The sequence below is a fragment of the Myripristis murdjan genome, chromosome 1, assembly GCF_902150065.1.
Source record: "Myripristis murdjan chromosome 1, fMyrMur1.1, whole genome shotgun sequence".
Lineage (NCBI taxonomy): Eukaryota > Metazoa > Chordata > Actinopteri > Holocentriformes > Holocentridae > Myripristis > Myripristis murdjan.
The window spans coordinates 7809734-7823912 of NC_043980.1; the positions used below are offsets into that span (position 1 = coordinate 7809734).

The window sequence follows — 14179 nt, forward strand, 5'->3', positions numbered from 1 at the left end:
ATGCAAGTGCAAGATTTATTACAGTCAGACATCAATCCAGCCATTAATTAAGCCCCTAAAAATAATTTCTGATGATTCTCTCGTAACCAGAGCTCTGTTCACACAACGCTGATGCCATATTTAAAAATCTAACCATATCTATTAGTTACACTTATACTATTCATGTGAAGCAGCCATTTTCAAACTGGTTGGTCTTTTTTTTACTGATTGTTTGTTGTTTTATAATCTTCACAGCCTTATATATATATATATTTAAAAAAAAAAAAAAAATACAAACTGTCTCATAAGTAAGAAAATCGGCAGCTCAGCCTTTTTTAACTACACACCAAAATTATGGAATTCCCTCCCCAAGGCTATAAGAGATTCAGGCTCTGAACCACAATTAAAAACTTATTTATCAACCTTGCCTTAACTAGCTGTCACACTTCCTTAGTTATGTTGTTTTATTCTGATATTTTATATGTTTTATTGTTTTGATGTCCTCCTTTTTTTTCTTTCTTTCTTTTTCTTTTTCTTTTTCTTTTCTTTTCTTTTCTTTTTTTTTTTTTTTTTTTTTTTTTTTTTTTTTTTTGCATTTTTATGTCTTCCTTTCTGTCCAGATATCTTACTGTTGCTGGATCTTAAATTGTTTTAACATGTGAACAGTAAAGTCAAGGTCAGACATTGTAGGTGACTTTTTTTTGCCTACAATGTTTGTGACCGGTCAACGACGTGGCTATTTCCGTTTTTTTGTTGTTGTTTGTTTTGTTTTTTGTTTTTTGCTTCCTCTCCCACTACTTTCCAGTAGCCTACTGATCTAATCTGCTCTGATCTGTTGTTAAAGTATTGTTTTCCAGTAAATCTATCTTTTATTCATTGGTCAGCTTATTCCTGCATGAGTGTGTGTGTGTGTGTGTGTGTGTGTGTGTGTGTGTCTGTGTGTGTGTGTGCTGCCACCACTGTAAGTGATTTCTTTGATTCTGCTATTGTCCCACACTGTTTGCGGACAACCATAATTGTAACTCCAGCCCGATGTATTTGTTATGTTGTTTAAAGGCTGTTTGTATCACAAAAGTGTTTGGAAACACGGTATTAATAATATTTCATTGACTAGATTGTTTTCCCCAAAAGCTTTAATGGATTTTTATGCATGTCTGACATCTGAATTTTCAATTATTCCCAAGGGGTTCGGATAATCGAGGTCTTACTGTCATTTTTTTTTTTTTTTTGACATTTACTCTTTTTTGTCATTTTTGGAAATACAAAGTTGAAATGAACTGCCGTCTATGAACATAATGCGTACACTGATATAAAAACCCTCATCTTGGCACAGTGAAATAACCATAAATCAGAAAACTTTGACAAAACCAAATTAAGGCTTCATGCTTAAGTCTGTGGAAGTTATATTTTTTTTTCACATTGCGCCAGAGTGAATGACAGCAAAAGGCTTCTTCTGGCGGCAGGGAAATGAGTCCTGATATCTGCCGCCATGCTGACTGTGGGCCGCCACCAGCAGCAATAATAGAAAGGAGAAGAGCAGCTCAGATGATTGACACAAACTTAAAGGGAAACTTCAGGCTGTATTTGTGCAGGCGATGAATGTCTGAAAATGAAAAGCATTCAAGTGATACGGATTGGAAAGTTGTTGAAACACTGTTGGAACATTTGTCTGTGCATGTTACTTTCCGCGATATAAAGCCGTAGAAAGTCACTCACACACATCGTGTTTTCTCCACATTCACTTCAGTGTGTTTCACAAACGAAAGCCAACCTCCGAGTAAAACACATAGAGGGTTGAAACTAACTTTAGAAGATCATCAAAAAATGGAAAACAGCTTAAACAGCGTGTTCATATTGTCATCGAAGCTCGATCCCATTGGACCTGTAGGATCGTGTCCCACTGGCCGGATGACTCCTATATCATCTATTACATCAACATTGGGATTAAATCTGGAAAATAATGTTCCCACAATTGTTCCCCATCGTTCAAAAGCTGCAAAAATTGGTTTTATGATGTCATTCTTAACGTAATGTTGATGTTACGTTCTGCAGACTATCAGACTATTACCAGAGCAGAGCAGCACACACACACAGGCTAACATTATTCAAGATTCAAGATTCAAGATCCTTTATTGTCATTGCACATACATAACGTAACATAAAACGAAATTCAGACGCACTCAAGAACTGGACTCAATATAATAACTAACTAACTAAATAATTAAAACCAGCCCACCTGAGGAATGCTTGGGTTTGTTATCCGATTTGAACGTTATCACACCATTCAATGGACATTATCAGCGGTAATGCCCCCTCACAGGTCTGGGTTACAGGGTTCCTCCTTCACCAGAGTGGGTCAGAAGGCACTAATCATCTATTCCTATCGTCAGTGTATGTTAACCAGTCAAATGGGACCCCGGAGCCGAACGTAGTGAAGTCAGTCACAGGATTTGATTGGGATGTTGGTTGGGGAAACCACACCGACCTTCACTAAAGAGTCCTGGGATCGAGTCCCGACTGAAGCGATAACCGTGTTTGCTTTTAGCCAGCTAACTTAACGAGTGTTACGTTACCATAGCCCAGGGATGTCCAATCATGTGTCATGTAGGGCCAAGAGGCTGCAGGTTTTCATTCCAACCAAGACCTCCACCGGGTGACTTCACTGATTAGTTCTTCCTTTCTGATACAAGGTGAGGTGATCAGTGAAGTCACCTGGTGGAGGTCTTGGTTGGAATGAAAACCTGCAGCCTCTTGGCCCTACATGGCACATGATTGGACACCCCTGCCACAGCTTTCACCTTTTCCTAACCTCAACCAAATAGCAAATGAAAGCTAAGATAATGAAAGATAATAAAAGTGGCTAAAGCAAATGTTTGACTGGTTGAGACAGATTGATGATAGGAATTACACCAGCTTCAGACCCACTAGAAGATGCAGTATGGACCTTCTGGCTCATACCTGTTGGAGTTACTACGACTGATAGCGTCCATTCAATGGTGTGGTATCAAGTAAATTTGTGTAAGGATTATCCTTGAACTGTGTGTCACCCCTGTCCTCTTGTGTGTTGCTTACCACTCAGATGGTTTTGTCACGTGGACGATGATAACTACGTGAACCCGGACGCCCTCCTCTCCCTCCTCTCGGCTTTCCCCCAGGACGGCGACATCTACGTCGGCAAGCCGAGCCTGGACAAGCCCATCACCGCCCACGAGCTGCTGGAGGGCAACGCGACGGTATGACGCCGTGGTTTATTTCTTGCCTCATCCTTTTATTTATTTATTTTTTTGCTCTTTTTCATTCAGCACTTGATATTCAAAGAGAGCAGTCTATGAAATGCTATGGATAGCAGTCGGTATATTTCTCTGTGCACACAGAGCGCCGGAGCCCTGGATCTTTCATTTCTGCAGAGTTCAGCAGCAGAGCTTGATGCCGAGCTTGTTTCTAATCTTATTTTTATTCATCGGATAAGATTTTGCTCTTTTATTCAATGACCTCGCGCTTCACCTTCACAGTTTCATACATTCACACTCGCTTTTGACTCATAGAGGCGTCGAGGGCCAGTATTTTTAGACTGAAGCTGCCAGTAGTGAATACTTTTGCGCCAGCGTTCACCACTTTGAAATTTGATCATTTTCATGCCAAATACTTAAAAAAATGCACTTTTTCTCTGGAAACTGATGCCACTGATGGACTGTCATTTCTCTAAAGAATGATTATCCACTCCAGTGGTAGCAAAAAATGACTTACCTTTAAATTAAGATCCCCACTTTCCTTTCTTTCTTCTTCCTAAGATATTTATTTCCCCTTTCCTTTGCAAATTCCTTCATTTATCTCTAACTTTCGTCATTAGTGCTTTCATTTGCTTCTTCCTTCCTCCTCACTCCCCTTGCAAAGTTCAAGTTCAAATTCGTCTTTAATGTCCCTGTGTGGAGGAATTGGTTGTACCATCAGATCTTCACGGACACAGATAGACGACATTGAAGTGCACAAATGGATGCTTGAAAACTTCAGATATGAATGAAGTCACGGTGAATCTGCAACTGGACTTTCTGCGTCGTCTTGCAAACATTCGCTATTTATCCAAGAAGCTGGATGGATAAGAAACAATAAAATAAAAACATGGGTGAAGAGGAAAGTCCTCTTTGCTCCTCACCTCCTTCCTTCCCTCCCTTCTCCAGCCTTTCTTTCTTTTTCTGTTCCTCTAGCTCCTCTTTTTTTTTTGTCATTTCTCTTTTCCGATGCTGCGCTGGAGAAAAGAATTAACTACAAAACCAAAAGCAAAGAAGGCCTTTTCCGTGGCCTTTGGACAGGTAAACAGCTGCCACTCAAATCCACTTAACCATCTGTTTTTCAGGGCGCGCTCAACACACAGCTGCTCTTTTCTCGGCTGGCACTTTTCTCCCTTTCTTTTTCTTCCTTTGTTTCTTTCTTTTTGTTTTTGAGTGAAACAAAAAACACTACCAAGGACATTTTTTTTTTTTTTTTTTTTTTACACCGTCGGCTCCCCTTCATGTTTGTGGCTGTCGCTATGGGAAACCGTCAGCAGCCTTTCCTTCATCGTGGTCCGATCTTATGGACCGTTTTCTTTTTTTCTGAAAAGTCGATATAAGTCGAGATAACCGCACACTCACACTCACCGCACTTATTGCACATTTTTTTTGCCAGGTGAGTCTAAATGGCTTCCGTATAGTGCAGCTTTGAGTGGAAATTAGGAAATGGAGAAAAAGTAGAACCAGCAAAGTCGAAGCAGGTTCCTCTTCTCATCTTTGCAGACTGAGCTTTTATTGTGAAAGGGTCCACAATCTGCCATTGATCCATTTGTTTTCTGTAATGGATGTGATTCAAAACGTGGAGAAGTACAACATTCAGGCAAAAATGTGCTTAAGTCAAAGTGAAATTATTGCCCTGCTTAGACAAAAAAAACTTAATTTTCTACTTCTGTTCCTTTCCACCTTCATTTTTTTGTTCTAAAGTCCTTTCTCCTTTGCTGCTCCTTACTTGTCCCCATTTCCCCTCTTCTTTCCCTCCGTCCGTCCCCCCTCCTGTCCTTCCTCCCGTGGAGCGATGTGTTAATGAACTGTCAGCCAAAGGCAAATTGGTTTTGTGCCACAGACTGACCACGTTAACCACAGCCGCCCCAAATGTACCCATCATGCTGTTTTTAGCCTTTCACGCTGCTTCTCATCGGTGTGTGATCAGCTGATTGACGGATAAATGGACTGATGGATGAATGGATGGATGGATGGATGGATGCAGGTGTTTGAGCCTTTTTTTTTTTATTAATGGGAAGGATTTTCGAGTGGATTGATGCCGATCGATGGGTGATTAGTGTCTTATTGGGTTATTGATTGGTGGTAACATGCACACACACACACACACACACACACACACACACACACACACATGCATCCACACAAAGGACAAAGACTCCCCTGAGAAAAAAAGGCATTGAAGGTTTATAGATTGAAGTTTATAGACTCGACATGCAGCTATCATGCATGAGTGAGTGAGTGTGTATGTGCTATTATAGGACAATGGGTGTGTGTGTGTGTGTGTGTGTGTGTGTGTGTGTGTGTGTGTGTGTGTGTGTGTGTGTGTGTGTGTCACTGAGTACACATGGGTTACAGTAGAATTAATGTTCCTATTGAGTTAAAGTGCACCCTGGCTGCAGCAAGTGTCTCTGAATAGCATCCACCCCCCTTCTCTCTCTCTCTCTCTCTCTCTCTCTCTCTTGCTCTCTCTCTCCCTCTCCTTTTCACTTCCTCTCCCTTATTTCTTGAAATCACTCTCTCCATCTCCCCTGTGTCACATTCTGCTTTCCCTGATTGCTTCCATTTACACAGAAGAATAGATCTTTATCTATCTTTGCTTCCTCTCTCTCCCTCTCTCTCTCCCTCTCTCTCTCTCTCTCTCCTTCCATCTGTTGCCCTTTTCCCCTCCTCTCTGTTCCTGTTTTCTGACTATTCAGTGTCTCACTCCCTCATCTCCGTCCTTTGCAGGTGTGAGCAAAGTGATGGAGAAGAGAGGCGGTGGGAAAAAAAGAAAAGAAAACAAATGTCAGGGCTTTCTTTCTGTCTTCTCTGACTTTTTCCCTAACATCTTGCCGCCAGTCTTTCTTGATTTTCCATCCTTTTTTTTTGCAGGGTGAGAGAATGAGGAGTGAGAGGAAAGGAAATGAGCAGAATAAAGAAAAAATGGGATAGGAAAGCTAAAAGGAAGGAAGGAAAGTAAAGGAGTGCAAAGGGAATGAAAATAAAGGAAAGGGAAGGGGGCAAAGTAAAGGGACAAAGAAAAAGAAGGGGGGCAAGGAATAAAAGAAATGCAAATAAAAGGCAAGAAAGCGAAAAGAAATTAAAGAGTAAGAAATTCAGGATAGATTAAGAAAAGGAGAGCGAAGGAAAGGAAGACAAAAGCGAAGAAATGTCACCGAAGAAAGGGAAACAAGTAAAAGTGGAGAAGTTGAGAGGAAGAGCGAAAAAAGAAAGAAAGGGAAGAGAATAAAAAAGGAAGCAAATAAGGACAGGAACACTGTGAAGGAAAGAAGAGGAAAGGAAAAGAAAGATGCAAAGGGAGAGGTGAAAGGAAAGGAAAGGAAAGATAATGAAAGGAAAGGAAAGGAAAAGTAATGAGAGGAGATGAAAGGAAAGGAAAGGACTGGAAAGATAATGGAAGGAATGGAAAGGAAAGGAAAGATAATGGGAGGAAAGATAAAGGGAGGAAAGGAAAGATAATAGGAGGAAAGATAAAGGGAGGAAAGGAAAGGACTGGAAAGATAATGGGAGGAAAGGAAAGGACTGGAAAGGAAAGGAAAGGAAAGGAAAGATAATGGGAGGAAAAGAAAGGAAAGGAAATATAATGGGAGGAAAGGAAAGGAAAGATAATAGGAAGAAAGATAAAGGGAGGAAAGGAAAGGAAAGGACTGGAAAGATAATGGGAGGAAAGGAAAGGAAAGGAAAGATAATGGGAGGAAAGGAAAGGAAAGGAAAGGAAAGGAAAGGACTGGAAAGATAATGGGAGGAAAGGAAAGGAAAGGAAAGATAATGGGAGGAAAGGAAAGGAAAGGAAAGGAAAGATAATGGGAGAAAAGGAAAGGAAAGATAATGGGAGGAAAGGAAAGGAAAGGAAACGAGCAGCGAAATATTTAGACGTGAAAACGAGTGAATTGAACGAACACACACACACGCAAAAACACACCAACCGACTTTCATCACAGCAACTAATTTGTCCTGTAATTACATCCCACTCCACATTCCACTCCCTATCTGATTCCTTGGACTAACACTAAACAAAAAAATAGAAAGACACATGGCCTTCGTTAAAAAATTACCCAAACAATCTGCTCTCCTGCAGGAAAAAAAAACAAAAAAAAAAACACACACACTCTGAAGAAAAGTGTCTGCTTGAAAAATGGCAGGCAGATAGCAGATAAAGACATGCAATTCATACTGGGCTGTTTTGGATAAGAGCGACCAATCAATAGCAGCCTGATGGGAAAGCAGACGGAGGCAAGGCAGAGGTAAAGTAATGCACTTTATTATTTAGGGTCAGTGATAGAGGCGCTGCTCCGACTTCTTCATTTCCTATCTATTACACACACTCTTTATGGGTGGGTGTATCAGAGAGAGAGAGAGTTGCTGTGTCAGTTTGCCTAATATCCGTGTGTGTGTGTGTGTGTGTGTGTGTGTTACAGAGGGAAGTGCATTTCTGGTTCGCCACAGGAGGAGCAGGCTTCTGTCTGAGTCGGCGGCTGGCAGAAAAGATGGCTCCCTGGGCTAGGTGAGTGTGTGTGTGTGTGTGTGTGTGTGTGTGTGCGTTTATGTGTGTGTGTGAGGCCTTCTATCCTCATGGGGCCCAAATGTCCAATCGAGTGCAGGAGAAAAACAGAAAAACAAGTTAGACAGAGTCCGATTCAGAGGCCCTGATTGATAAAAAGGCACCGCTATAATGTCAGTCCTCATTCATAAACAGTCGCTGCTGGTTGGATTTTCTTTTGCAGCGATCCACTCGGCTCACGTGCAGATGCCCCGTGAGCGATTTCTGAAAAACCACACCGGCCGTGCTAAAAATACCACCGTCTTGTGTCGGGCTCTGGAATATTCCCTGTAAATTTCCATGTGCGAATGGACTCTTTTCCACAATTTCTGCAAAGTAATTTGGTCACATGTGCAAGTCACCAGTACATAACGTATGTGGATCATTAATCGGACCGGAATAGATACTCTAATCTTTACTCAAAAATGTATTTTCTTATGTTTATGTTCCCTAAAATGGCTGACCTTGATTCCACTGACTTGGAAGTTTGTCATCAGGTGGAGGCGGAGGTGTGTGTGCAGATTTTTTTTACATCACAAACCCGAAGGCCAATCGTCATTAGCACCAGCCCTGTTAGTCACTTGGCTGTTTTATTATTATTTAAAAAAAAAAAAAAAAAAAAAAAAAAAAATCAACAGGAGCAACATGAAATAGTTGCTTCACATGAACAATATGGTATCACTTTACAATAACAGTACAACAATTAACGTTAGTTAATGCCGTAATAAACATTAGGTAACAGGTAATAAACATTAAGTAACAGTTAACTAACCGTTAACTAATGTGTCTAAGAATCATGTACTAATGCTGTTCATGCTAAGGCATTAATTCATATGTTATTTAAGGGTTATTGTAGATATTATTAACATTAGTAAATGCCATAATAATCATTAACTAACAGTTAATTAACCATTATGGCATTAACTAACGTTAACTAACGTTAATTGTTGTACTCTTATTGTATAACTAAGAGATTCGGTGATTTTTTTTTAATGGTTGGATTATCAAATATGGCACAATTTGTACAAGTGTTGCAGGACGGGACTTCCTTGTTCTGTGAGCAGAGCGCTGGTTAGGAGCCGGTGTGTGTGTGTGTGTGTGAGGGGGTTGGGCAGGGACTATTTGCATATTCATCGATCGATGCATTCTCAATGAGGTTAGAGGCAGATGTAGAGTTAGATTTAAGTCGCTTTAAGCCACTAGGGGATGTTTTTTTTTTCACAGAGAAAACTTCTAAGTATGTAATGTTGAATAGAAAATGATTTTAAGCACATTAGCACATACTTAGTGCTAAAAATTTAATTCAAACCTTAAAAAATTCATCGTCTTTGTGTGATGTTTGCTTGTATTCAACTTTTTGAAAACTTTAAAACTTTTTGAATTATTAAGCTTTATTTACACTTTTTCCCCCATAGGAAAGAATGGGACAGCTGCTCCAAAATTCAGCAATATTGAACGATTTGTTACTCTGTCATACTTTGAGCTAGAAACTTCATTCAAATTTTAAACTGTTTAGCTTGTGGCTTAGAATTTTTCAAATTTTCAACTTTCGCAGAGCTTTTACAACTTTTTTTTTTATTAATAATTGTTTTCCGCGTCTTCCCGCTTGCCCACGCAATTTCCCCAGAAACTGCACTTTTCTAGTTTAGAAATGCTTTTGTTTGCTTGTGTGATTTTTATTTGTCTTGTCTTGCCTGTAATTGAACTTGTGAGCTGTACACATAAACTTCCCTGTAGGTTTTTTTGACACAGGAGCTGGCGAGCTGGTATTTTCCACTGTAATAATGCAGTAATTACCACCAGGTGAACTTCATGAATGAGCTCAGATTACTGCGTCGGAAACTGAGCGTGCCATTATGGCTCTATTGCTGAATTTTATGAATCTGCACCAAGAAGTTTGCATACTCCTAGTTCACAGTTTTCATTACTTAGTTATTTTTTGGTTAGTTTGTTTCGTTTTTATTCTTAAATAGGTATATATTTATATTTAGATCTGTACATAACAGTTAAAAGTTTGTTTACTGTGCTTGTGTGTCTAACTCTGTGTAAGTACATGAGAGTTACCGGAGTCAAATTCCTTGTTTGTTCATGCATTGGTGAATAAAGCCGGCTCTGATTCTGATTCTGATGCTTTGCGTGGCAGCGGGTTGCGGTTCGAGCAGACGTCGGCGGCGATCCGTCTCCCGGACGACTGCACGGTGGGCTTCATCGTGGAGAAGCGGCTGGGCGTTGCCATGGTGCACTGCCCGTTATTCCACTCCCACCTGGAAAACCTGCTGCTCATCAGCCACAGCAGCATACCACAGCAGGTACACACACACACATACACACACACACACACACACACACACACACAAATAAACACACACACAGCCATATATGCACACCTTTACACATACATAAATACATACACACATACATACTGCATTCATGCATGTATTGTATGTGAACACCATTTCTAAACACACATATGCACTGTATATATATGCTCTCACACAGATACACACACACATACTCACACACACACACACACACAGTCACCTAAGAAGATGTGCATGCACACACACTTTCCTTCACACCCATGCATGTACACATACATATATGCATAAATGTGCACTCATGCTATTGTTCACACACATTCATGCAACTTTTATAGAAACACAGACATACTGAACACTGGAGATGGACACACACGCAGACACACACACACACACACACACTGAAATGATGTGTTTGTCTATTCCCCAGGTGACGCTGAGCTATGGGATGTTTGAAAACAAGATGAACAGCATCGAGGTGAAGGGAAGCTTCTCCAAGGAGGAGGACCCCTCCAGGTGGGTCCACCAACCCCAAAAAACACATCATGTGTCTGTGACAGTGTGTGTGTGTGTGTGCGTGTGTGTGTGTATGTTGTAATACCCGTGACACCCGTGTCGTGCCTGGTAAAACAAGAGATAGGAACAAAATTCATCACACTTATAATCAAAAAACAGACACAATGTCCATAATCCAGACCCTATAAATAAACTCCAGAAAAGAGCCATTAGAATAATAAATAAAGCTTATTACCGCGAGTCTACTAATCCATAATTCATAGCATCCTGCACTTTAAAATTTTTCAAAACCACCGGAACTACTATTTCAAGTTGGGAGTAAAAGCATTCCTGTTGGTTCCTATTCAACAACTGTTTAAATTAAGAGAAGGACATTATAATTTCAGAGGATTATATATTTTCGAAACATTTAAAGTGAAAACTAATGTAAAATACAGATCTGTTTCAGTTTTGGGAGTTAAATTATGGAACGGCCTCAGCGATGAGTTGAAATTGATGAGTTGAACCACAAAATTATAATTCAAGTAAATTTTCTTTCATATTTCTTTCTGTTGTGACGCTGGTATTCTGGCTTATATTATGGATTGTATAGGATAAAATTTAGCCTTGGGGCTTCAGCCTATTCCTTTTTTCGGTCACTGATGAGGTAAATTTGCTGTGTGTAATGGATCGGTGTGAACAGGTATGATAATATTATATTGTATCAATGGCTGAAAAAAATAAACTATTCATTAATTCATTCATAGTTACATAGTATGAACCATTATTTGCAATAGATTTACATTAAATCACATAGTCTTCTGTATAGCGAGCTGCGTTCAGCATGCACCAGATGTGTGTTCAGGATCCCGTGCGTCGTGTTTTATTTCTCAGATGACCCGCTCTGAAGGCGTGACACCCCCGCTGCTCGGCTCGCTCTTGTTCTGCTGTTGGGTTAAAAGCAGTTTGATGTAACACAGTGTAACGACAGGAGTGTTTGTCTCTCCCGGTCCTCCCTTATTGCCAGCTCAGAAAACATATCACCACAAATGCACCCGCGCGAGGCTCTTTCCATTTGTTTCCGCTCACCGGTGTCGCTCGGAGTTACGCTCAACACCACAGCAGCCCCGAGGGAGAGGGTTGAAAGTTCACCCTCGCCGTGATAGCAAAGTTGCTCGGATTTCTGCGCAGAAACTTTGTTTTTTTTTTTCATATTTTATTTAACCTTTTGCTGTAGCCGGGCACAGCTGTGAAGATTAAGTCTGCTTTTGTAAAATAAAATTGGCCAAGAAAGCAGCAGCAGCAGGAAAAAGAGGAGTTACAGAGAGCAATTTGAAGCTGAAATAGAATAAAAATCTTGTACTAAGAAAGTGCAGTCAGTAAATGTCTATAAAAAAAGTGCTGAACTGATTGGTCGATTGACAGATAATGACTTCTAATTTTGATAAGTGATGTTTCAGCATATTATCAAGTAAAAAATTCAAAACATTTGCTTATTACACCTAACTTTCCATGAACATGTGTGATTATTTTTCACACTTGATACACTACATGATTAACCGGTTGACTAAAAAGACAGACTGACTGCGAACATAACACATAACTGGATTCATTTATGTTGTCGAAAAACATGAAAAAAGCAAATTAGAGGATTACTTCTCGAAATGTGACATTAAAAACTCAGCAGGCAGTTTAAATAGTGAGCAAACCTAAAATAAATTTCCTGAATTTTTAATCTTTCATTTTTCTCTGATCTATACTGTACCTTTCTACCTAAAATATAATAAAATAAGTAATCTTAAAGTGGGTGAAATTATTTTGCTGAGTTTGGGTATTGCCCCTGGATTATGCCATGGATTACAGTTTTGATGAGGTGACATTTTTAAAGCAACCTGTGTACATTTGTTTAAGTCTCAGAGGTATAAGCAAAGAAAACACATTAACATATTAATTGTATGTAATAAGACTATTACATACAATTACCCCACAGTTGTGTTTCAGTTTTATGATTTACTGTTTTCCTCTCCTCACAGGTTTAAGACTGTCCACTGCATCCTGTACCCTCTAACCAGCTGGTGCCCCTGAACGCCCCAGACAGGACTACAACTCCCAGAAGCACATGGGGGGGCAGCTGCAGACTGGTGACCCAGTGGGGTGAAATGCACTCACTGGAAATTAGTTTTTGTCCAAATGCAGTGGATGCTGGTGGATACAAAAGACGTGCATGAGTCCAGAGGATGTGCCTTTCCCTTTTGAGATGCAGAGCTGCGGCTTGGAGGGGCAGAGGGGACACCTGAAGACCCAACGGTGCATTCAGGTGTCCCATAACCAACTGGGATCAAACTGACTTTTGGTTACGATAATACAGGACAGTAGCAAGAAAATCTCCATGGGCTGATAGCGCTGTTGTTGGGGGGGAATAATTTAGAAATCAGAAAAAAAAAAAACGTGCTAGTGCATCAGGCTGTAAAATGAATGCAAGCTAGCCAACATGCAATAACCTAAATTTGTTAATGCACTTTTGGCACATTCGAGGTATCGGGCCAAACATACAGGAGGGCTTTCACTGTGCACTTAAAGTCTTTATTAGTTGATGAGAGTGTCGTTGTCCACAACAAAATGCAACTGCAAGCTTGTTCTTAGGTTGATCAAAGATCAAATCGACCTCAAATCTTTGTTTTGTTTCAGAAAAGAAACCAGTTTTTTTTGCTTTGGTGTCAATTAAAATCTGTCCTTGGGCTTTTGCTCAGTAAATGGCGAATTCAAGATGTGACAGCAGATTTCTAAGGGGAGTCCATTATGTCAGCTCATAAAAAAGGGAATAAACAGCACTAATAAAAAGTAAAAACACAAACAATAACACATTTAAATACAGTACTTAACCCAGTCATGCAAAAAAGCAAGTGCAAGTGCAATTACTGTTGGTCAGTTGGTGTCCAATTAAAAAAAAAATGTTCTTTTGCTATAGTGGTGGTGGTGGGGAGGGGGTGTGAATCGATTATGTGTCGGCAGGCGTCTGCCTTGCTGAAGTGTCCTTGAGCAAGACGCAGGGGAAGCTGTTAAGTAGCTGCCCTCTCACCTTCATGTGGACGCGTTCTGCTGAACAATGAAACAAGACTGGTGGTGCAGGTGAATCTCCGAAACTCAGCGCTTCTCAAGACGATAAAAATGCACCACTGAGCCTGCGTCTAACTCAGTGCTGAGTCACGTAGCATCTCACTTAGTTTGACAGGTCTTGTGAAATAACCCTTCTTCGTAGCTGCACCCCAGGGTTTAGAGAGTCCCTGTAGATTTGCGTTTACGTTTCAGGCATTTATGACAACCTCATCCTCGGCGACTTAAAGTGAGAGCAACAGGAGGATCTGCAAAAGAGATGCACGAGTCCAACTGGCAGCAAGACGCATCTGTTTGACAACTTTGAACTTAAGTACCCAGAGATCCTGCAATGCATCATCAGCAAGTGGCATATGGCATGCACACGTTAACCAACTCCACTCTGTTATCTTTAACCCTAACCCTAACCCTAAGTGACTGGAGGGTAGGGGGTGAGCCCATGGGCCGACCATAGCCTGACA

General features: G+C 40.5%; 1 protein-coding gene across 1 annotated transcript in view; it reads left to right on the plus strand.

Moving 5' to 3' along the window:
- mfng (MFNG O-fucosylpeptide 3-beta-N-acetylglucosaminyltransferase) overlaps positions 1 to 13051 on the plus strand; it is a 35867-nt gene extending 22816 nt beyond the window's left edge. The window contains exons 4-8 of the mRNA XM_030062232.1: positions 3059 to 3212; positions 7670 to 7755; positions 9935 to 10100; positions 10540 to 10625; positions 12638 to 13051. Coding sequence (XP_029918092.1) covers positions 3059 to 3212; positions 7670 to 7755; positions 9935 to 10100; positions 10540 to 10625; positions 12638 to 12689 — 544 coding nt within the window. The 3' untranslated portion in view covers positions 12690 to 13051. The remainder of the gene's footprint in view (positions 1 to 3058; positions 3213 to 7669; positions 7756 to 9934; positions 10101 to 10539; positions 10626 to 12637) is intronic.
- The last annotated feature ends 1128 nt before the right edge of the window (positions 13052 to 14179 follow it).